The sequence below is a fragment of the Myotis brandtii genome, unplaced genomic scaffold (assembly GCF_000412655.1).
Source record: "Myotis brandtii unplaced genomic scaffold, ASM41265v1 scaffold190, whole genome shotgun sequence".
Classification (NCBI taxonomy): Eukaryota; Metazoa; Chordata; class Mammalia; order Chiroptera; family Vespertilionidae; genus Myotis; species Myotis brandtii.
The window spans coordinates 4407325-4432025 of record NW_005357076.1 but is presented as its reverse complement, the minus strand read 5'-3'; the positions used below and the strand labels follow the sequence as shown (position 1 = coordinate 4432025).

The window sequence follows — 24701 nt, the reverse complement described above, 5'->3', positions numbered from 1 at the left end:
GCCCACTGAGGCCAGGGGCGGGGCCGGGGGCGGGGCCAGGCCTTGGCCCAACACCTAAGGGCCCCAATGCCCCCTCCCCATCCCAAACTCGCCTGGGCAGCCGGGTGAACTGTAAGGAGGTGGATGAGTTTATGAAGTTTTATTCCAAAATGGGCCCAAAGGGAGTGAGTGGAAACCTTGTAACCCAGGCTGCTAAAATCTAAGCCTCTGGCCATACATCTCCACCAGCAGTAACACAGTGGACGGTTTAAAGGTTATTTTATTAAATATCTTCAGTTCAAGGTTTCATTGTAACAAAGCTATGAAGGGTCTACCAACATTCAGAACAAACACTAACTATTTTTAAATTATTTCTATGTCATGCAAAAATTCTGCATCAAATGCCTTCCATTTCCTGTTTAAAAGGTGATTTTTTTTTTTAATAGTCTATTGTCTATAGATGCTGACATTAGCCCCAGAGAGGAGTAAGAATGCTAAGAAGTGGAGCTGGAGCAGCCACATGAAGCTATGGGTCTTAATGAACTCTAAGACCATTTGTCTTCAAGCCAGCAAAACCAAACCCCGTGGTGAAGGTGTCTGCGTGCTGGTACTGCAGGCTGCAGGGCGGCAAAGGGCTCAGGCCAGGGGCTGGGGCATGCATGAGGTGCTCAGAGGAGCCTGGCTACATCCAAGCACCAGCACCTGCGGGTTTGCTCTCTTCTCAGCTGGCTCCAAGGTCCATCTGTAGCTTTGCCTCCTGAAGGTAGTCCAGGCAGCTGGGGTCTACCCACTTTCCCCCCAACAGTGCAAATAATTGCGCAGACCAGTTTGCACAGTTGTTTTGGGGACACCAATGCCATGACCAGTTGCTCCCCCATTGTCTTCTCTATCTGCTTAGAGTATAGATCTTCCCCTCCTGGACTGGAACTCCTTGAGCACAGGAGGGACAATGAATGTAGGTAGGAGTCTTGGTTCTGAACACCTCTTTGGGGTACATGCAGTTGTTGTTGGTGGGGGTGATGCCCATGCAGATTGTCCAGCAGTTAAGTCTATACTTCAGTTGGTCAGTAAAGAGACCTCTTTAAGAGGACGCCTCTTCTTCTTGCCAAAGCCGTCGGGTCAATCTCAAAGACAGGAAAAGAGATGGACGTGCAGCAAGGGAATAGGAAGAAGGGAGGCAGCCCTCAGGGCAGCCCGAATGCATAGAGACAACCATCGACTCAATCCCGCTGCCTCACTCCTCCCATCCCACAGGGGCACTTGGCAGAGGGCCCAGGCCCAGATGAAGGTCAGCACAGGGACCACCGCCAGGAAAAGGCAAGACAGAAACAAAACTGCCAAAGGCAGCAAAGGGAGCCCTGACGAGGGTCTGGCTCTCTCCTTGCTCAGTTGTAAGAAAACAAAGACGGAGCAAAGCGCAACCCTTCCCCCTTTCCCACTGCAGGGACTGGGCCTCAATAGCAGGGCCCACATGCACTGCGCATCCTATAGAAATGGATGAGTCGGTGAGGACATGTCAGGCTAACACGAAGTTTCTCGTCGGCTTCGTAGCGGACACACTTCTGCAGCACCAATTCTCTTCTCTTCTACACTGAGTGGAATAGGACAGCAACATCCGGGCCCTTAGTCCTGAGGCCACTGCGTCTTAGCTGCCTCCGCTGCAGGCTGGGAGCTGTGCACTCTCTCCCAAGTAGGTCTGATGGCCACAGTGTTCTCATCAGCCTCGTTCTAGGTGCCTACGCAAATTCTGAAGAAGTCCATTCCTAGACCTGGGGCGGGCAGGCCACCTCAGGGGCTGCGATCACATCACGGCCCCCAAAGTTTTGTCAGAGTTCTTGCCTGGTCTCCTAAGTCCATGGAGGCCAGAGGCCAACCTCACCTCTTCAGGGCTGGTGAGTGAGCCCGCTGCTCATGCCAGGATGGGCATTACACAAACTCCTGCCTTCTTGCCAGCCCAGGGGCTACTGATGGTTTTAAAACGCATCATGGTATGGATTCCATTTTTTTTAAAACAATCTTTTTTTTCTTTTTTTCCCCTTAAATGTAAAAAACACCTCAGTACAGCAGAGACAGACATGAAGGGCGGGCGGGAGGGCTGCATGCAGGGGCGTGCATTGGCTGCTGCCGCTTTGTAATTTAATTGTTTTAAACCTCAAACGAACAGGACTGCCGCTGTCACTCAGGCCCTCCAGAGCCACTGGCTGCAAAGGTTCGACCTCCAGCTGGGATCTCCTAATGCCCCTGTCAAACAGGATAGACATAGTAACAGAACAGAAGACAGTAAACACACAGATGAGTTCCGGGAACTTACACTACACACGTGGCCAAGTCTGCCTGAGGAGGTGGAGGCTAGGGGAGAAGCGAGTATTGAAATATAACATTGCCTCCCATTTGCTGAGCACTGACTAAATGCTTTACTCATTAAGCCTCTTATTTCATTCTCACAACTTCATGAGGCAGGCACTGCCCTTTCCCTCTTTGACAGCTAAGGAAACCGAGGCTTAGGGGAAGGAGGTAACCTGTCCAAGGCCACCCAATCTGGAGGCCTGGAGCTACTAGCCCCAAGTCTGTCTGATTTAAGAGCAGAACCTGTTACCACCACACTGTGCAGCCCTTGCCATTCCTCCGGGGCAGCCCCTATCTCCTCCCTCAATGCCAACTCTCAACCACCTCTGACCCCACCTGTCCCAGCCCCTCCCCACCCCCCACTCCCCACCAGGTGCACCTGTGGCTGAGCTCACTGCAGCGGTGCAGCAGGGGCCCCTGAGCAGTGATAGTGGACATTGAGCCACTTGCCATCCCGGCGGTGCCAGACCCGGGTCTCCTCCGACTGGCTGGTGCGAGGCCGGCCCTGCCCATCGATGTACTGGGTGAGGCGGATATAGGCGATGCAAGCGGCGTCCTCTCCGATCACATGGACGTGTGGGTTCAGGATGGTGGTGTGAATGGGCTTGCTGTTCTTGGACAGGACTGCGGGGGGCAGGGCAGGGTGAGTTAGGGAGGAAGGCCCAGGCCCGCGCACTGACACTTCCCCTCGGCCTGCACTTCTAAGTCTCACCCTCTCTCGGCAACCACTCTGGGAGTTCTCCAAGTCCCCCATACGTTTCCAGAGGCCAGGCAACCTCATCGCATTAGTCTCAGTTACCCAAAAGGAAGAGGAAGGTGGGAACAATGATACCAGCAGCTACTACTGTAATCAGATATTGTGCTGGGGGTTTCACATGCATGAGCTGTAATTCTTTGGTCGATACCGTTTTCTTCATTATAAGGTACGGACACAGGCTCAAGGAGGTTAAGTAATTTCCCCAAATCACACAACATTTGAGCTCAGGAACATCTTACTCTTAAGTAAAGCCTCTTCTCTTTCCTCTGATGTTTAGATTTCATAAGGGTTGGCTTGTTGCCAATTAGGGCTATAGAGCAAAATCAAGAACTTAAAATATTCCAAATGGATTTGTGATTTAAAAAAAAAAAAAAGGTCCAAAGTTCAAATTGAATCATCAAAGCACCAAGCTCAGGATAATCCTAGGATCCTCGGGGGGAAAGCCAAAAGACTGCCATTATCAGCAAACACTGTCAACTGTGTTACTTTTATTGAGATTCACATCTTAGTTCAAATGTTAGGTAGGGGCTACATGAAAACTTCCCTAGAGCTTCTATAAACCCTGGAATTGCTTCTGGCTAATAGAATTACTTAGAGAGCCTAGGGTTTACATGTGCAGCTAAGACGTGGAGAGGATGGTAGTTAGTAGAGAAAACGGCAACAAAATAAAATTCAGGGCAGGATGGGGAAGCCCCAGGACAAAGTGAGAAGGAAGTAAAAAAGGAGGGAGGGAGGCAGGAGGGTCTTAGAGAGTGGAGAGAAAGACGGGAGGAGGTGAACATTCAGCTTCTTATCCCCTGGGATTCCGTGGACCGTCTAGTGCACAACCCCCAGCCAGGACGCCCGTCTCCCTCGATACTCAGGAAGACCCTAGCCACAACGTGCAGTCTCACAAGTCACCAGCAGTGCCTGTTCCTTGCTTGCACAGTCTCATCCTGGCTTTAATTTCTTTACTGTGACATCTGCAGACACAGAGCAGTATTACTCGCTGAGACCACCTTAACTTCATCTCAGATGGTTTCCAATCATCTTGAAAAGAGATGAGGCTTGCCCTGGCCGGTGTGGCTCAGCTGGCTGGAGCACCGTCCCATGCATGGAAAGGTGGCAGGTTCTATTCCCGGTCAGGGCACATACCCAGGTTGTGGGTTCGATCCCCGGTTGAGTCATGTACCAGAGGCAACTGATTGATGTTTTTTTTCTCTCTCTCTCTCTCCCTTCCTCTCTCTTAAAAAAAAAAGAAAAAGTGAGGCTTAAAGAAATACAGTGACCCTGACTGTGGCAACCACCACTGCCATGAGGCAGCTGCAGAGGGAAGGGGCACGCAGGTTCTGGAGCAGGGCCTTCAAAGGCGCCCTTTAAGGCCATTCTCAGAGCACAAGGAGGCAAGCACACGGACCAGGGTGCAGCAGGCAGGTCAAGTAAGAGGAAAGTGGGCAACGGGGAAGAGGAGAGGGTGAGCGAGGACAGAGGCAAAGGGGGTGAAGGGGCAGGCAGGAGTATATCAGCAGCACGAACCCACTCACGATTCTCAAAGTAAAACTTATGGAAATCCATTCCCTCCACGAGGTTACCGAGGGCTTCGGGCTCAAAGGAAGTGAGGCCTGGATCACAAATCTTCCTGCAGAAAAGAAAAAGCAGCCTGTCAGTCTTCCACAGGGATGACTCGTCTTTCTTCCTCATTAGAGGGTCTATCCTGCAGGAGGTTAGCTTTGGGCCAGGCCGGACAAGATGGCTGAGACCTGAGGGGTACGCCTGCTAAGGCCTCTGAGCCCTGCCCTTCAGCCCGCTGCCCACCAGCACACCACGGGAGGGCTCGACCAAGGGTATCTGCCTGGAAGGGCTCCCGACCTAGTGGCCTGATGTTTGACTCGCACACTGGGCCCGAGGCCCAGCCTTCCCTGTCCCCAGGGTCCTAGCTGCTTCTGGGGAGGAGGGAAAGGCCTTGAGAAACTTGAGCCTCGGTGAATTAGGTCTCTACTCACGTGTAGGCCTCAAAATCTCCATTGTTGATGGCCTCAATCAGTTGTTCTGTGATCTTAATGATCTCCTGTTTTCGCACTGTGGGGGGAAAAAGCCAGCAGTTTACCTGCGTGGGACTGGGGAGCTCCTAAGTGGCGGAGAGCCCTCCCCAGTCTTCAAGGATCCCCTGTGATCTCTTTGACAAAGACGTCCCTCTTCTCTGTCTTTAAGGCCCTTTGCAGGAAGAGTGAGCCCACCTCTGTCTCCATCCCTCCTCTGTCGTCTGGAGAACTAACGACCCCCTCCTCCTGAAGCCCACCCATCCGTTACGGTTCTCTGGCCTTTGTCTCCCTCTCCGTCAACAACCAGGCTGCAGAAAACACTCGTCTTTAACAGCTGAGGAGCCTGGCACATCATGAATACTCCGTGCAGAGGTGTGCATCCCATCTCCAGCAGGTTCAGCTTCTCTAAGAAGCTTCCCCTGAGAAGGCTGTTTCCTGATAAGGTGTGGCTGACGTCTCTCACCTGAAGGGGCTCAGTCAGGTCTCAATTACCATGCCCCCCACTTCCACCCAGCCCCCACTCAGTGGTCCAGAACCTCACCCCAGGCAACAGCCAGCCTGAGAGCAGAATCCAGCCAGGGATGCGGGCTCCCAAAGCATGAATGTTAGGATGGATGCTTAATTCCCTTCCCCCCTGCTCATCTCCTCCACAGGGCTTTTCCGAGATGAAGGATCTTGGAACTATAAACACTCTTTGTAAACAGAGCCTCTCACCAGAAAGACAGCTCCATTTACCCTGGACAAGCCTTGAAAAGCTCTAAATCTCATGCCAGGATGTGTCCTTCAGGAAAATCAAGATAGACAAGGCACAGACTGACAGGCAAGCAGAGTTGGTGCCCTCAGAGCCCCCAGCCATGCCAAGCCGAGGGACTGCTGGTGACATCCTGGGCTCAGGGCCAGATCACTTACAGGGAGGGAGCACCACTGTTAGCAGAGGGTGCTGCCGGGGGAGGGCTCAGACTGAGACCGGGCTAACCCTGACCAGAACCTGGGCTGGCCCAGGACACATGCCTTTCCTCACAGGAGCGAGAGGCTGCAAGACACATGTGAGCAATTAGAACAGCACAGCCCAGTGGCACAGCTGGGAGAGGGCAGGGCAGCCAAGGGGACAGCCAGGTAGGGCCCCACAGCCATCAGCACCTTCAGGTAAGCAGCAGGTTAGCGGGACCAGCGAGCTCTATCCACGTTCTAGAGGCGCGCGAGCGCGAGCGCGCACACGCACACACACACACACACACACACACACACCCTCTCCCTCCCCACCAAACCCATCTGTCGGACCTGACTGGGGCCCTGTGGGTGAAGAGGGCTGTGTTTAGAAACTCTAACAGGACAGATAGTAGGAGGAAAAGAAGCAGACAAAGGCATGATCTACACAGACACAACTAAAAATACCCAATACCAGCTGCCATTAACCTAGCAAGGCATCGTATCAACATGTTCTACTACCTCATTTATTTTTCATCAGAATGCTGTGAGCTAGGGGTCATTTTATTCCCATTCTACAGATGAGGAAACGAACTCTGGGAGGTTTAATCTACGTCACACATTTCTGAAAGTACTGTAGCTGGGATTCAAACTCGGGTCTGTCTCACCCAAGCCCCAGGCTCTCGCTATGATATGCTGAGCCCAGGAAACACCATATCCCAACGTAGTTTCTCAGCCATCGAAGCTTCCCCATCACCCGGCTCCCACCCTCTCTGACTTCTGACTCGGCCTTTCTTCCTGGCTCAGTGCTGAGGTGAGACCCAGTGCATATCCCAGTGACTTTCTACTCCTTCCCACCATGCAATGCTCTCCCCCCCACGCTGTGTCTCTGTGCGCTGGTCTCAGGCGCCCCTGCCTGGTTAACAGCGCCTCCAATCAGCTCCCCCACCCAGCAGGGACCGAGCTCCCAAAGCTCACTCAACAGGACGGGAAGGCGGAGCTGGGCGGCCAGCTCTGGGCGGGGGATCCCTGAGGGGCTTCAGGAGGAGCCAGGGAACGGAAGCCAGGTTGTGCCTCCCTCACACTTACTGGCTGAGGAGCAGAGAGAAGGCTGGGGCTGCATGCCTGCAGAGGGGGCTGTTCTGTCCCGGGAGCTCCGTCCTTCGGGCACCGAGCTGCCATTCCCAGTGCGGAGCGGGGCAGCTAGCCAGCCAGGGCAGGGCAGGGCAAGGCAGAGCAGCCAAAACAAACAGAACAAGGCAGGTGAGCGAGCAAGCCGAACAGGACCCGCGCCCGTGGCCCTGCGGAGCCTGGGGCTGCTGTGGACACGGCCTCCCAGCCAAGAGCCCCAAGAAAGTGCACTGACCTCGGCTTTGGCTTCCAGAGGGGCCTTCACACAGCCTGTCCAAGGGTCCCTGCTCCCCGGGGAGATGTTCTAGGGGGCTAGGCTACCAGGTCAAGAGCCCAGCAGCGAAGGAGCCATGTACTCTGCCAGCATCACCAGAATTGAGCTGATCTGACCTTCACCCCAGTAGCCCTGAGCGACTGTTCTTTCCGGTTGTACACATTTATGCTTCTATTTTTTGGGTCCCCAAAGGTTTGGTGCCCCCTGGCTACCCCTGGGCATGCTCTCTCCACTCTGTCCTGCAACATTCCTCCCTGTTTTCTGAAAGCCTGGCCTAAGGTCACCCAGCGAGGCAAAGGGAACGATTCTAGGCCAAGCCAAAGAGCAGGACAGAGACTCCCAATGGTCTGGCCGCCATGCCCTCCCACATCCCCTGGCACTCCGGCCAGGCCCATGCTTAGGCCGGTGGTCCTTACAGCATCACCAGGACATCGCCAAGTGGGGTTCCGACTCCACTGTTGGTGCCAAGGCTTTGTGACGAGAGTGCCCCACTCCCCCCCCGTGCCTAGGCCTGTTCCGGTTTTAAAACAGAAAGGTGCACATCTTGGGAACCACCTCAGCCCTGGGGGTACTGAGACAACTGGTCTCACCCTACTGACAACTCACGATATTTGTGGGTTATTTCTGTAGGGACTCAAGGGGTCCCTGCTCTGGGATGACACAGCATTCTCTGCAACAGGCACAGGTCTCTGAGCCCTGGCCCTGGACAGGCTCGGAAATAACTCTAGTTCAGCTATTCCAGACTCGGGGCCAGAGGAGACAGGCCTCTTGCCTAGCCCAGCCACGACAGACAGGAGCCTCCTGTTGCGGCCCACGGAGAGCAGCGTTAGGGCACACCCTCCTCTGGAGTAGACGGAGCCACCAATCTCCGCTCTGGGGGCAGACAAGGCAGGCGCTCCGCTGGAGCCGAGGCACCTGGGACACGGCTGGCGTCCCTTCCCCACCAAGGCCAGCACCTACCTTTGAGGTCCTCATCTTCCGTGGTGGTGTTGCAGCTCTCCGTGGAGCCCTGGAGGCCGGAGAGAACATGCTTGTAGTTACACAGGCCCTTGGGAAACCCGAGCAACCAAGCAGAACAAAAGCAGAGCCCGTGCTCACGCAGGGAGGGATCCTAGGCGGTTCTGTGTCTACCCCGGCCGCCTGACTCTCACAAAACTCGGGAGTCCCAACTCCCTCCCCAACTCAGTAAATGGCACCACGGATGCCGCCATCTGGGCGAAAACCTACAGTCACCTCCTAGGTTTTTCGGTTGATTCTTTTTCTTTTTTCTTTCTCTCGCATCTCAGTTATGCCATCTAAAATCAAATCTGTCCATTCTACCTCCAAAATAAATCCCATCTCACCTCTACCTGCGTCTAAGCTACCCACATCTGGCACCCGAACTGCTACAATCACTTCCTGGTCTCCCTGCTCCCCCCCTTGCCTCCTATGACATGGCCAGAGTGGCTTTTCAGAGTCCGTCGGACTGTATTACCCCCTGCTGAGAATCACCAACAGCTTCTTGCAGCTGCTGGAATAAAATGCAAACCCGAGTCCTACACGGCAGGCCCTACCCGCCTCTCCAACTCCCCCACCCTCCCTGCCACCCTGCTCCCCGGCCCCTTGCTCTTCGTGCTCGGATCTCTGCTTGATGTCTTCTACTTCTTCATTCTGGATACATGCCAAGCCCCTGAGTTTGCCTGGCTGCCTTGCTCCCATCGTGTAGTTAAAATATCACCTCCTGACCACGTAACCAAAGGCCCTGTTCACTCTTGACTTTGTGCCATTTCCTCCATAGCACTTATCACAACTAGACTTTATCTTAGTTATTTGGTTTATTGTCTGCCTTCCCCACACCCGTGGAGAGGGATTTTGTCTTGTCACTTCTATAAAACAGAACTATGGACGGTTTGGCTCAATAAATATTTGCGACTGGGAGTGAACAGGAGACAAGGTTATTGAGGACATAAAGCTGAGGCCAAGGAGAATGTCCTAGGGCCTGATGATATTCTTGCTCTGTTTTCCTAGCTGACGTTTATTCTCACTTCGCCAGTCACGGAAGACAGAGCTATGACTATTACCCCCAGCTCACAAAGAAAGTAACCGAGAGGCAGAGCAGTAGAGTGTCCTGTCCGGCGGCCCAGAGCCAGGATTCAAGCCCAGGCCTGTCCGACTGAAGAGCCTGAGCTCAGCATCACCAAGAACGGAGTAACTGCCCGGTCAGCGTGGCTCAGTGGCTGAGCATTGACCTATGAGCCAGGAGGTCACGGTTCGATTCCTGGTCAGGGCATATGCCCTGGGTGTGGGCTCGATCCCCAGTAGGGGGCGTGCAGAAGCTGATCAATGATTCTTTCTCATCATTGATGTTTCTATCTCCCTCTTTCTTCCTCTCTGACATCAATAAAAATGTATTAAAAAAAGAAAAAGAATGGAGTAACCAACAGCCTAGACTCTGCAAACACCTTGGCCCTGACGTCCAGCCTGCAGGCTGCCATCTGTGGGACCCTTGGATCCTGCGACGCAGCCCACCGGTTCCCTGCTGACACGGAAGCAGGGGGCAGCTCAGGACCCACTCACCTTGATCCCGTCTGTAGCGTTGTGCACCACGGTGGTTTGTGGCTCCTGTGAGGGAAGATTAAAATTACCCTCCTGACCTCGGAGACAGACTTACTGCTCTTCCCTGAGGGACCCCCACCCCTACCCAGGTACCTCAGAGACCTCTATAATGACCACTGGGGCCTGCCCACTAGCCATTCTCACAAGACAAAATGTCCTGACATGACTGGGTCCTAGGTAGCTGGGAGCCCCAGATTTAGGGGACAGCACTGGCTGGTATAAAAGAGAGGCCTGGCCATGGAAGCAGGTACCAGGGGAGCTGAGAGGAAGAGGGTCTCTGACCCTGATTCCTGCTCGTTCTGAGTTTTCTCTCCCCGCGGGACAAGTACACTGGGGGAGCTGTGGGGCTAAGGGCACAGGCTGGACCCCACCGACAGTGTTCACCAAGCGGTAGGCCGGAAGCAGGGAGAGCGGACTAAGGTGTCCCAGAAAGATCCAGGGTGCCCCCGCAGCAAGCTGAGCCCAGAGCCGCCTGCTTCACCCACCTCTGCCTTCCCCGGGGTCCCATCCCTACATCAGCATGTCAGGCAGCATGAGGGTCCACAGAAAGCAGGAGGAGCAGCAGGCACGGTTATTCCTCCCTCTCCCCTAGACATCCCCCTGCTCCCTCCTTAGCCTGCACTAGCAGAGGGAGCTCTGGGAGCACACGATGCCCCTCCGAAGAGCCAGAGAGAACTCCGACAGCACAAGCAGCACGGGGCTCTCCAGAAACCCAGAGATCAGCACCATCGGGGGTGGGGGGAGGGACCCCAGCCCTCCTTCCTGTTCATGAATTGCAAAGGAAAGGCTGAGGCAGATTTTATAAGGACGCCTCCAAGAACTGATGTACAGGTCCCGAGAAAGCTCCTACCCTCTTCTTTTATAAGCAACTGACTTTCCCGGCCCCCAAAGCAGACCCACTGGGGGCCCAGCCTGGGGCTGGGAGGTTTAGCCGAGAGCCCCGATCACTCTTCCCCCAACAGTGAAAGGAGCAGGAGCAGTTCTGCCGTGCAGGAAGGAGCATGGTCAGCCGGGACAATGAGGGGGAAGGGGTCTGTGGGGAAGTACACAAAGCAGCCTGATCTACAGGAATCCAGAAAGGAAGAGAGCCAGAGAGGCCTGGGCGGGAGGGCAACAAGAGGACGTGGGGAAGAGCAGGAGGCAGCCGGGGGCAGGGGCGGAGAAGCCGTAGTCAGGAGGTACCATGGCCGTCTGCAAGGGCGCAGGCTCTTGGGCTGGGCTTACGAGACTGTTTTTGTTGTTGCTCTGTGGCTGAGACAAGAAAACAGATGGTTTAGTTCCTCTAGAGTCACCAAAGCAGCTCAGGTTCGACTCCCAGACCTCCCTTGCCCCCTGGCCTGGCCTGGAGGAGCTAGGGCGCAGGTGGCCTCCAAAACGCTATACGCGGATGGGAGCGATGGCTGGAGAGATGATCGAAAGAGGGGAGCAGTTGGAGGGGGTCCAGAGACTTAGCTCTGGAAGCATCCTCAAGGTGGGGCCAGCCTTCCAAAGACTGGTTTAGGGCATCTCTCCAGGACTCTCTGCTTCAGCCAGATGCAATGTCACTGCACAACCATAGTCACCCAAAGAAGCGCAGGAGCTTCTTCTCATTTCACAAGGGGAAAAGGAAGGTGGCTTATAAGAAAGCAGAACAAAATTCAGAAACGCTGGGTCTCCTATCTGTGGGCGTTCTCCTGGTGCCCTTTCAACCTGCCACCTGCACTCCCTTCCCTTACAGCACCAGCTTAAAGCCTGACCTGAAAGAAGAGGAACAGAAGAGAGAGGAAACCTGGTCCAGGAGGTGGTGCTGAGAGGAAGGGGTGGGATTTGGCTTTGCTTAGAATATGCACCTACTGACCCAGGGAGCAGACAGGAGCGTGCTGCTGGCCTTCCCGCCCGACAGCTCGTGGACGGGGTCAGCTGCCAGTAAGGACTGAGCTCCAAGGAGGGGCCGGTGAGCCCTGCTGGGGGCTGTGGCTGCAGTCCCAGAGCCCAGCCCCCGGGAAAGAGGAGGCCGACGGGCAGGCCAGCACTCCTGCAGCAGAGACCATCGGGATATCTCCTTATCTTTCAAAATGTCACACTGAGCGGCACAGCAAGGGAGGTCGGGGGGGAGGGTGGTAGGGAAGGAAGGAGGCAGGGCGTCGTAGCGATGCTCTCCCAGCGGACTTACGATCCCCTAACCAGTGGACTCAGTCTCACGAGTGTCCAGTGGAGCTGGCGGCCCCTGAGAAGGGGCCCGATGCCTGCAAGTCCTTCAAAAGGCACAGAGACAAACGCGTGCCTGCCACCTCTGAGAGGGCGCAAATGAGGATACACGCAAAAAGCTACCCAGACGGTTTCTTCTCGCCTGGGGGCCTCTTCTCCAGCCCCGTGGACCAGACCTGAAGCCATCCACCCTTCGCTCGCTGAGGCATCCCAAACCCAGGTCTGGGCATGGAACCTCAAACCAGGAACCAAGCGCTACAAGACTCCACTGCACGCTGCAGGCTGAGAAGAGGGGTTCCAGGAGTCAGGACGTGGGTCTAAACTCACATGAGCTCTGCTCTCTCCCATTCCCCCCGGGAGAAAGCAGAGCCCTCCTAGCTCAGCGATGACACTGACCTTCTGGGGTGGGGCTGCCTGCACAAGGCTGTCTTGCCTGCAAAGCCCAGCGGAGATAGATCCTGGCACAGCGGGAGGACTCCAGGGTGTCCTCCTGAAAAACCTGTCCTATCTGAAGAGGGCTGGGATGCCCCCCGGGGTGCCCCACCTCTGGCTTTAATGGACGGTTTCATAATGACTCAGGCTGCTGTGTTGCTCTTGGTGCCCCGCGTCCCATGAGAAAGAAGATGCGTTCCTGCGCTGGCCCCCTGGCCGGTGAGCTCAGCTGGCTGGAGCATCGTCCAGGACACCAGAAGGTGGCGGGTTTGATTACTGGTCAGGGCACATATCCATGTTGCAGGTTCAAGCCCCAGTAGGGGTGAGGCGTGTGAGAGGCAACCGATCGATGTTTTTCTCTCTCTCCCCTCGCTTCCTCTCTCTCTGAAATCAATGAAAACCATGTCCTCAGGTGAGGATAAAAATACAAGTGCTTCCTGTTGCCTTTCGGCTGTTCCCCGAGGGCTGGGTGGGAAGGATAAAACGCTGGGCACTGCTAATGGGCAGCTGCACAGGGGAAAAGGCCAGGAGAGTGAGGCTCAGAGACCTGAGCCTTCAACCAGCTCTTCTGCCCACCAGACGTCCACCGGCTGCCAGTCTGCAGGAAGTCGCTGTCCGTGCCCGGGGAGCAGGGCCTCGCCTCCTGGGCAGCAGTGAGTGAGGGTCTCTCCCTGTGCTGGCCCCTGGCCCCGGGTCCCTGCCAGCTTCACCCGCTGCCCTGGGCTGCGGCAGGCACGTTCCAATGCCCACCTTTTAGGCTCCTGGGGGACCTTGGGCAATGGCCCCCGCCCCGCAGGACGGGCCACACCTGCCCACACAGCACAGACATGCAGTGAGGATGAGTGAAGCACACGCACATGGCAGAATGGGTTTGCGTGGCCGGCAGGCGGGCACAGGCAGCATGGAGTGGGCAGATGGGTGGGCAGGCAAGGCTCACCATTAGGTGCACGCTGGAACTTGACTTCCTTTTCTGGACACACCACAGCGAAAGGGAAAGAACAGGAAAGAGGAGGTAAGAAGAGAAGCACAGAGACGCTGCAGGTTAGTGCACCAGCGGAGGCTCTGCCTCGGGAGAGAAGAGCGGAAGGAGCAGACCCGGAGTCCGGCACACACGGGCTCCAGGCCCTGGGAGAGAAGAACGCCTTTGCCGCCACAGGCTCACACACACAGGTTTAGTAGGTTCAGAGATGCCTCGGCCTGGCTCAGAGGAAGCTGCTAGAGGAGATGAAGTCACAAGTCTGGGAGGGTGAGTAACATTTCCATGCAAATTTACAGCTTTGGGCTTATTTTCTCTCATTACTAGGTCTGCCTGAAATTCGGGTGAGCAGCTACCAGGTAGGTGGTGAAAGCACTCAGACCATCCTCAGATTAATCACATTTGACTTCTGAACCTCGACATTTTTTTTTCCCTTTTTGCTGCCCACCTAAACTGCTTTTGGATGAGGATGTTGAGCTTTTAAAAATTATCTGACAAACAAAATCTGGCATCCCTTTTATCGGCGTGGCCACCCTCGTTTGTAAGATTTCAGTGTTTTCTTTCATTTTGCAGTGAGTTGGGAAATGGAAAGACAGAGGAGTGCTGGTGATCAGAAGTACAGCGATCACAACGACAGAGATGTAAACCACGGGGAATGCTGGAAGCAGGGACTGATCAGCCTTTACCAGATGCTCATGGACTTTATGTTCAGATGTGAAACAAGAGCATAAAAATAAACAGCACACGGAACACTGAAAATACAGCTCAGAAGACTGAGTCTGAAAGGTGAGAGGTAATTAAGAATCTTCTAATTAGCTGGCTGGGAGACGGAAGTCCCCTTGGACCACGGCTGTCTGCTGTTTGACTATCGCATGTTCGTTTAACGCTACCCCACAAGCACTCCCGCAGGGCCGTTCTGGGCACAGGGAGCAAGTCAGAGAAACGCTCCTGCCCTCTGGAGGCTGGCACCCTGTGTGTTGCTGTTGTCACATGATCTTTCAGTGAAATGTTTTCCTTTGTGGTTCTTCACTAGCGGCATTCCACTGCACCACTGCTGACGTCATCTATGACGTCACGAGGGTGGCGGCCACAGTCTGGGCAGTCCTGGGATCTCTTGAACGGTTCCAGAGAGTTCTCTAGCTAACGATCGGTGCTGCGTCTGTCCGGCAATGTCGACAATCTCATCAAAAGTGCTATTTCCAGTGCGTTCCATGTTTTTTGCTTCTTCCTGTCTGTTGGTGGTTCTGTGAAGGCTTTGATGATCAGGGCAGAGGGAGAAGGCACTAAACTCAACCTGGGCCTGTCTGCTCTGATTGGTCAGTTTTACCGTAATCCTCAGACCCTCCCAATCACTGGTTGCTCTGGCGCTGTCATCACCGACGTTTTTTTGGAGACAAACCCAGGGGCCCATTTTGGTGGCACTGCCTTCCCCACCGGTGCTCCTCAGGATACAACGTGGATCTGTTGGTTCGAACTCCAGTGGCGTGGTGGAGGTGGCTGGTGAAGGAGGAACTGGATTCGGGATGACCGAAGAATGGTAAGCCTCCTCCGAGCCCAAAACCAAAAGAACGGAAGAGCCTTCGGCTATGTGGGATATCCTGACACTCTACTTTAGAAGACATCTTTGGGAATGTTACTATATTCAAGAAAGAAGGGACTACAAATACTTAAAAGAATGGTCCACAATTAGGAATTAGATCTAAAGAAAAAGAAAGCCTAAATATAATGAGGACTCTCGTGCATTAGCCTTTCATATATGCCAAAGACAATACGAGATTTTACTTTCAAAATCATCCCTCAAAAAGAGGGAGTTGCCTGACACTCACACGTATCCCTTCACTTCATCCGACTAGAATGTTAACACTGTGAAGGAAGGCGGGCCATATCTCCTTTATCTTTGTAATCTCCATGGGGCCTCTCGGAACGCCTTAAAGCTATCGTGCAACCAACAAACGTTTACTGAGTGGGAGGTTCGCTGATGACCGGCTCTGTCCCGGCAAAAGCAGAGCACGGGCGTCCGACTTGCCTAGAATCCGATCAGTGGAACTTCGGGGGCCGACCCAGGCCCAGTCTGGGTGTGGGCGGTTTTCGGGAGCTGTCATCACAGGTTGTTTGTAGCGGGTTGTTCTCCCTGGGCCTTGCCTTGCACTTTTAGTTTGCCTGCTTCACTTAACGGGCAATACCTTCCCAACTTGCTCCTAGCCGACTGTCCTTTTCCTAAACTGCCTTCCATGAAACCCCGAGATAATCTCTTTCTACTCAAGTGTTAGTTTCTTCTAGGTGAGCTGTTTTCTTCCCGTTCCTTTCTCCATCCTTTTGGGGCTTTGCCCTCAGCCGTGCAAAGCCAGCACACGGCAGCACTGTTTCAAGACCAGGTCATTTCTCAAGAACTACATCCCACTTAGATTTAAAAATTAAACATTTATTTAAAATTTCAAACCAGAAAAGGGTTCCAGCCTCCTTTCCATACTTAAACAAATATTCAAACGGTACTTAAGGAAATACCTATATCCTTTTTTTTCTCTCTCTCTCTTCTTAAATATTGGATGGCCATTCTGGCCTGGGACTAGCAGGTCCCATGAGTGGTCCTCAACTAGGCACCTCTAGGGATCTGAGAGTTGGTGGCCCCTCCAAGTGGCTCTCACTCTTCCATAGACCTTGAGTCACAGGCATCCACATTCAAAGAAACCTAACTAGAACCCGAAGTCCCCAAATTCAAGACCACAAAGGAGACTCGCTGCTCAAATTGATGCTATTCGAGCATCTTGTGGTGGAAGCTCCTGGATAGTGAGAAGGAAACTACTCTATGGCCTTGGGCAGCAGGAACTGAGGCAGGAGGAGCTTGGGCAGGAGGACAGGGTATAAAAGGATCTTCTGAGCAACGTCAAAGCCTCCCTCACAATCCAGGTTATCGCCTTCACTTCCAGAAAACCAAACCCCACATCTTGGTTTCACCCAACCACGTCACTGTCATCTACTTGCTCCTGATTATAAAAGGACTGCAGCCACCTCACAAGCAATTTGGGAAACAGAAAAGAAGGGGGGAAATCCATAATGCTATCACTCTTGCCAGTCTTTTCTTATACAATTTAAAAGTGTCATTATAAGCTATATACAAGTTTATGCTTTACTTTGAAAAGAAACAGCATTTTGATTTTTGTTCTGGTTATCAAAGTAATGCATCATCTAGCTGAAATATGCAGGACATACAGAAAAAGGTATAAAATAAAAGTTTCCTAAATTCCCATCGCCCAGTGAGGTTATTATTAATACGTCAGTGGGTTTCCTTTCAGTTCATTTTCTATCCACCTGCCATATACTGAATATGATCCATAAACACATTGTTTTTTTTAAAACAAATGTAGATAGTAGAGTATGTACTGCTTTACACCCCACTTAATATAAAGCATCTCTGTCATTGTATCACATCTCGGTCATAACTGTCATGACAATTAGTAGCTTTATAATGGTCTGTTACGGGTTTCCCATCATTCCTTAGTCATTACCTACTGACTTTTGAGATCATCTCCAATCTTTTCACAGCTACAAATCACACCACACTGAACACCTTTCCGCTTTCAGTTTTTTCCACATTTTGAGCGATCTCTTTAGGATAAATTCCCAGAAGCAGACTTAAAGGGTACACAAGGCAGGCACACTTGTATCGTTTTTGACACGCAGACTGCTTTACCAAAGGTCATCCTGACTTTTCACTAACTCGAAGAGTCAGAAATGGCACTCTGCTCTGACTTGCATTTCTCTGATATTAGTGAGGCTAAACCTGAACACCCATACGGGAGCCACTTCTTCCTCTTTTTCAGACACATTGTCAGTTCATCTTCTCTGACCATGATCTGCTGGGTTTTAGGGAGGATTCTTATTGGTTAGAGAAATCTCTTTTGTATAAAAATAACATTAGCTCTTCCCATCACACCTGCTGGGCTGGTTTCCCCCAGCTGGTCTGTTGCTGGCCTTTTAACTTGGGTTGGCCATTCTCTTCGCAAACACTTGCAGCATCTCAGCCCCTGGGGTCCCACCACTATGTTCAAAGTCTTTCCTCAAGAGTCAGACTCATTTACTGGGCACATCAGGTCAGACGCTGGCTGGGTTCCCCACGTTTTCATTCAGAGCAGTTTAGTGATTCTGTCCCCCGAGTTCTCATCCTCCCGTGTTCCTGGAAGGTACGTTGTCGCATACTCCTGTTCTTTCCCCACCTCCTGTTCTTCCTGCATTTCCTTTGCTGAGTCCTCTTCTTTTCCAGCCCCTTAATAACAGACAACCCCCAAGTTTTGTCTTTACTGGACTCTTAATCCTTCATGGATTCATATGGGGGGAGGGGAAGTATGATTAAAATTCAGACTCTACCTCCCACCCAGGGCTTTCTGAATCTGGATTCTAGGTTACCCTGGAATCTGTACTTTTAATTAGCTCCTTAGGCTAATCTTACATGGCCACACCTGACGGTCATCCATTGGGCCAGCATCTAGGAAGTTCTGCTAGAAATGTGTCCCTTAATGGCTCTTTGATTCACCCTCTCACCGCCATCTCAGCGGCCACTGCTTTATTGCAGCTCCTATTTGTCGCACTCGCTGTTTGCTTCAGCCAGACACAAGGTCCTCAAGTTCCCAGAATCATCCTGCTGTCCAAACTCGTGTACCTCCACACGTGCTGTTCCCTCTGTCTGGAATATTCTTCTTCCTTCTCCTCTCCTTAACCTGGCAAAATCCAGCGAATCCTTCAAACTCAGTTCATGGGCTATCTCCTCCAGAAAGTTTTCCTGTTCTGGCCCCGATGCTGGTCTCTCCCGTCCCCGCTCCTGCAGCCCTATGCACACCCCCTCACAGACCTCGCCAGACCGCACCAGGACTGGTGGCTTCCCTGTCTCCCCCACCGCGAGCACTTCAAGGGGGGACTATGTCGCTGCTCCCCAACTCCCGAGGCACAGACCTGGCTGAGCGGGCGGACTGGCGATGCGCTCATGCGAGTCCCCATTTGCACGTCCAGTGCCGCCCTCCTCCTGGGGCTCCCCCCGGTCTTTCCAGCACCTTAAAGACCTCTCCACCCAGGTCCCCGCCGCCTCGAAATCTCAAGGTGGTCAAAACAACCTTCTCTTCCCTCCCCTGGGCCTCCCGTCCCACTACTCCATTTCTAACAGAGGCACCACCAATTCTTTCAACATTCCAGAACTTTTATGTTATCTTTGACGGGTCCTTTTTTAGCCCTCCCCGCACCCCTTCCTTTGACACATCTCTAAGCAGAACTAACATCTCATCAGACCCCAGCATCCATGGGCACAGCTAGACCCACTGCCCACAGGCAACCCCTGTTCTGACGGTTGGGTATTTTGAATATTACCCCTTTCTACTTCTAATCACCTTGTCTTCACCCTGCACCCAGACTGTAACCAATCCTAATCGATACCTCTGTGTCTGGCTTTTACACTCTTCTATTTGTCCTTAACACCCTTAGCCACGTCTTTAAAAAAAAAACACAACATCCCGCTCACTGTAGCTTCCTTCTCAGTGGCCTTCAGCGTTTCCTGTGGTCTGACATACAGCCCTGCAATTCCTCTGCCCAACCAGACCAACCCAGCTGTGTCTCTGACATCCCTGAGCCATACACCCCATGTTCCAGGTGGGCAGGACCATAAAAACATTCCCTGTTGTTCTGATGTTAGAATACATTCTCATTTCAAAGGAAATACTGAAGAACAAAAGGTGTGTTCCCTACCCTGTCCTCACCTCTAACCCCACTCCCTGGAGGCAATTACTGACTTGGTTCCAAGAAGCTTTTCCTAGAAGCTTCGTAAACAGAACCATCTCGGGTAGGATCCAGTACCACCGGCCATTCCGTGCTGAGCTGGTTCCAGGCGTGTCCGCTTTCCTCTTTAACTACCTCGCCGCTTCCTAAAGCCGGAGGACAGCATCACCTCTTTCTAAAGCATCAACTCCTACAGGCTTGGGTGCTCCTAGAACTGAGTGCAGCCCTGGGCCAGAGAGGTACTTATTACACACTCCGTAAAGGTTGATGGATTCTAGCTATTCCCCCAAATAGAGATATGCAACATCTCTCTCCGACTACGCCTGCCACCTTTCCTATCTTGGTTCCACCCATCCAGCTCATGTCCCCATAACGGGAAGGGGGCAGCGGTCAACCCCAGCGCCACGTCAGCAGGCGTGCGCAGAGCCCGAGCTCCGCTCCCTGGGGCAGGAGTACACAGCAGCAAGCACGCAGAGAATGAGAGGAGGAGGAAGGTGGGCGGGCGAGGAAATGGGGCACACGTGTATATCTCAGCTGGGGACAGAGGATCCTGGGGAAAGGCGGAGCTTAAACGTTTGCTGGCATTTAAAGGTTTGGATAGTTTCAGTTTGAAATTCTCCGTGGTGTAAACTGATAGGCTTCAAGATAGCATGAACTCCCATCCCATGCCCTGTCCTCGGGCCCTTTCTGTCCTCAAGGCATCTACAGGACACCTTGGGCCCTGTGAGGACCCCCAGCCACCTCTCCTCCACTTTGGCCAAGCAGCCACTCACTCTAGGGGTTCCCGCTGGTCCCTGCAGGCCCCTAGTCCCTCCTCTTTCCCTGGCCGCACAGGAAAGCTCCCTTACCTAACGGGAAAGCTGCGCATACCATGTCCCTCGCCTGCTTCCGAGGGGCCTACGCCCTGATAGAGTTTAAGACGCTTTCCCTTAGAGGGAGCTGAGCTGGGTCCCAGAAGTGCTTCGAGGTAAGGAAAGACCGAAAAGATTATGGCTTCAGGCAAACTTTGCTTTCATTTGATAAAAAGGGTTTGTGCTTCAGAAAGAACAAGAAAAAAAAAAATTAACCAAAATGACTAAAAAAACCCAGAGAGTCAAAAGCCCTGCAAATGAGGCACCTGTCTGAAAGTCAAGTTCAGGATTCAGCTTTAGTAAAACCATCGTTTGGATCGGTTCCCCGGAGTCTTTTGGATCAGCTAGGCTCAGGAGAGACACAACTGCCTTCTGCCCTCTCAGGCCAGTGGAACCTGCTGTTCCGAGCACACAGGTTTCTGGTTTAAAGCAGAAAAGCAAGGACGGGAAGGGTCCCAGGGAAAGGGGGGAATAAGGTGCCAAGAACCCCCATCAACGGCTGCAGGAGAGAGAGGCCGGTCTCCGGCTAAAAGGGTGGTGACACCTACCTTGACGCCGCCGTCCGACTTCTTGTTCAATAGGCTTTTGGCAGCTGTGAAAACAAAGAGGAAAATCAAGTCTCTCGCGTGGCACCCTGTCTTCAACCTGACGTCTGGCAGCTGGATCCACAGAGACTGCTGTGTCTGCAAAGGGGGCCGGAGTCTCCGGAAACCCCTGGAAGCAGAGCACTGCCCGGCAGCCCCAAAGCACGAAGGACATCTCAAGCAGCATCAGACCCTCGGGGTGGGACCCCAGGGCCTCCTCTGCCATGGAAGACGGCTCGGCAGAAACAGGGACACACTGTGCTTAGGAGGAGAAACCACATTCAGTACTGGAGCCGCCCGGGGCACTGGGAACTCTGCCTCCGACAGCTTCCACCCAGGCCCAGAGCAGAGCGCCAGGGTGAAAGGTGAGGGCTCCGCCCCTAGATGCCATGGAGATTCTCAGGATGGCCAAGCCGGAAGGATGCAAGACATCTGAGTGTTCTCGAGAAACAGGAGTGTCACAGTTCACGAAGGAGACCAGACGTGAGGACAGACAGACACAGACACAGAGACCAGGACCACCTACAGGAGGGTTTTGCCAGGGGGTGAAGCCTTGACGGAGCAGGTCCTTACCAGGTTTACTGGGTCCTGTCTGCCACCCTTTCCCAAGTCCGCTCTCTGAACCCACTGAGCAGGAGGACCGGGCAGAATCACAAGGCATTAAACAGAGCCCAGCCAGCACAGGGCGGTGCTCAAGCTGATGAGCTCTGTGCAGGACGGCTGGGAGCAGACAGGAGATGGGAGAGTCTGGGAGGCATGAGGAGATGGAATCAGCTCAACTGTCTGATCCCCTGGACTTCGCTGGGTTTGCATCTTAGTTCTACCACTTGCTCGCTGTGTGACCTGGAGGGAGGTACTGAACCCATCTGAGCCTCAGCTTTTTTCAACCCACAAAATGGGGTGAAACAGGGCCTGGGTCACAGGACAGTGATGGGATCCCAAGGGATCATGCAGGAGAAGCACTAAGCAGAGTGCTTGGCACATGGCAAATACTCGGCCAGTGTTAGCTGCTGCCACCCTGGCCTGCAGGTGGTCCTTCAGCCCACGCTGAGTCCCACCTCTCTACACTGAGAATGGGGGTCCTTCCATCACAAGAATTCTGACCCCCCAAAATGGCCTTTGGCCCAACCTCCCTCTAGTCATGATGGGGTGATTCCAAAGTTATGTTTTTAACGTATTTACTACAAGGCCTGACCACCTACTATATTAAATGCTTTACATACATCAGAATTCTTAACTCCGGCTGCCCATTAGAATCAGTTGGGGAGCTTTAAAAAAAAATGCTTACATAAGACTACCCCATGCCCTAGGGATTCTGATTTTTTTTGTCTGGGGTGGAGTCCCAGCATGGGTATTTTTTTTTACAAGCTGTCGTGTACAGGCAGGGTTGAGAGCCTTCAACATATATGATCATAATCACCACCATGGTATTTGTTAGCCCCACTGGAGAGATGAGAAAATTAAGGCTGGGAGAGCGGATGCAGTTTGCTCAGGGTGTGGCAGGGCTAGGATCCAAACCCAGGACGCTGTCTCCACAGCAGCACTCTCTAGCCTTGCAGACTGAAGGCCTGAAATGCCAGGCTTCACCATTTCGAGGGGTGTGGCTTCCTCTGTGGGGTCTCCAACAGGGCCGTTGAAGCCCAGTCCTCCGGCCCTCACAGGGAGGCCAGGCTAAAGCCTCCTGCTGCCCCGCTCCATGTCCCCAGGCTATTGCCTCCTGAGAGTTGGCAAGCGCCCAGCATGCATGGCTGGTTAGGGGGCTCCGTAACACCAATGCGCTCGCAGATGCCAAGTTAGGTGGTCCATCGGCATGCCCATCTCAGCCCGCAAGCATGGGACTCGCCTCCCTGGTGAGTGGGCCTGGCATGCTGGCCCTCCTGGTGGGGTGGCAGGGAGCCGAGGCAGGCGGTCGGTCGGGGAGGACTCATGCCACGTACCTTGCCCGGCCAGGCCGGCGGCGCTCGCGGCAGGCGAGGCGGGGGCGGAGCTCTGCCTGCCAACTGAGGGGATACAGTCTCTCAGTGCACAGAGCTGCCGCAAAGCCACGGGGGCAGTCCGCAGGAGCATGCCCAGCGAGGAGCCCGCTGGCCGCCCGCGCACAGCAGGGTCCGGGCGGCGTGGCCAAGCCAGCCGAGCTGGGGGAGCGAAGGCGCCGGGGGGGAGGCCGAGGAGCAGGTGCAGCCAGCCCGGCAGCAGTCTGGGGACCTGAGAGGACTGGGCTCAGCCGGGGCGCAGGGAACGCCACGGCTCCATCCCCTGCACGTGTCCTGTGACCACCTCGGGTGAGGGTCTGGCTACAGGGAGGAGCCTGGCTGGTGAGAGGCTGTGAGGACACTGAGCCCCACTTCCCAACCTTTCCCCCCAGGGGGCCTGACTGCGGGCATTTTCAGGGAGCCCCGCGCACAGGGCAGCCCGCTCCTCTGGCCGCATTCTGGACGGTAGAGAGATGAGCACTCAGGGCCCGGGAAGGTCACTGATGTCCCACATCCCTGGCCCCTTGGAGACGGGCTGCTCTCCCTCTCAGGCAGGAGCCAGAGCGGCAGCTTTTCGCGGCCTGTGTTCCTCAGGGTTCCGAGGGTGAAGATGCCAAGAAGCGAGGCCCAGACAGAAAGCCCACGCTGCCGAAGCAATCCACAGCAGGAGCCCTGATTTCGCCACCAGCCAACCCGCTAGGGCCGTGGTCGGCAAACTGCGGCTCGCGAGCCACATGCGGCTCTGTGGCCCCTTGAGTGTGGCTCTTCCACAAAATACCAAGAGCCGCATGTGGCTCGCGAGCCACAGTTTGCCGACCACTGCGCTAGGGTTCCGGGCTAAGCTATGCCGTCTGGGATCAACTCAGAACACAGCCTCGCCCGTTCCTAAAGAAACACACTGGCGACCTTCCTTCTGGATTCCACCTGCACACACCTTTCTGCAGGCTCCTGAGACGGCCTGTCCTCACCTGCGCAGAGTCGGGGCAGGAAGGTCATCCCGAGCCTCGCAGTGTCTTAGCTGTCGGTCTCCTCTGGCCCAGGGCGAAGGGAACGCAAAGGCCGGACAAGGCCGGGCAGCGAGGGCAGGCGGCGCTTTAGGGCTTAGCGGAGGGGCTTTGTTCTAACAGAGACCGACCTCCTGAGACCAGGCCACCGGTTTCCTGGAAAGAGGCAGAGGCCCGAGGCCACGGGACGGGGCACATGCTACTGATTTCCCAGCAGCCGGTCTTCACATTCCTTCCACTCAGACAGAGAACGGATCACCATTCTAGGGGCAACGCAGAAATGCCCTTGGGCGTCCTACAAAAGGCTCTTAAACCAAGAACGCAGACGCTGTGAGGAATGAGCAGCAGCACTGGGGGCACGCGGGGGACTTGCCCTCCTGCTCCCACCTGCGAGGGGTGAATCCAGGGCCACGGACGTCCCCTCGTGGGCGTCCACAGCACAGGGACGAGCCCCCAGCCAGGGTCAAGGGGACGGCCTGGGGGACACTCTCAGCTCACTCTCCAGTCCTGACCCTCCAGGGCCCTGTGCCTCTCACTCGGGCTACGGCTCTGGAGGCCCCATGTCCGCGCCCTGTGGCTTCCTCAGAGCCAGGGGTTCAGGTTGCCCGGAACCAACACGGACGAGCCCACCAGGACTCAGGCTCGAGGGAGCAACCTCTGCCCAGAGTGGCTGCTACCCCCCCAACCCTCTCCATGGCAGTGCAGAAGGAAAGCAAGGGAGCGGATCCTGCTGTAAGAATGAGAGCAGGGAGTCTTGAACTGAAGCAGTGGGTCCGGGGGTCAGGGGGAGGGAGAGCCGGGAAAAGGGCAAGCAGAGAAGAGAACTTCTGTCTTCAGGGAGTCCTGACATGAATCTTTTTCTCACAGAAAAGCCACTGTGCTTCCCAGCTGAGGGCGAACAATG

The 24701-nt window shown here is 54.2% G+C and overlaps 1 protein-coding gene across 1 annotated transcript in view; it reads right to left on the bottom strand.

Annotated features, from left to right (window-relative positions):
- Positions 1-241: 241 nt before the first annotated feature.
- CAMK2G (calcium/calmodulin-dependent protein kinase II gamma) overlaps positions 242-24701 on the bottom strand; it is a 58019-nt gene continuing 33559 nt past the window's right edge. Inside the window, exons 12-22 of the mRNA XM_005864698.1 lie at positions 22758-22820; positions 20785-20828; positions 13587-13619; positions 11213-11281; positions 9992-10036; positions 8396-8444; positions 7120-7233; positions 5065-5140; positions 4606-4700; positions 2705-2949; positions 242-2220 (exon numbers count right to left, since the gene is read on the bottom strand). Coding sequence (XP_005864760.1) covers positions 2717-2949; positions 4606-4700; positions 5065-5140; positions 7120-7233; positions 8396-8444; positions 9992-10036; positions 11213-11281; positions 13587-13619; positions 20785-20828; positions 22758-22820 — 821 coding nt within the window. The 3' untranslated portion in view covers positions 242-2220; positions 2705-2716. The remainder of the gene's footprint in view (positions 2221-2704; positions 2950-4605; positions 4701-5064; positions 5141-7119; positions 7234-8395; positions 8445-9991; positions 10037-11212; positions 11282-13586; positions 13620-20784; positions 20829-22757; positions 22821-24701) is intronic.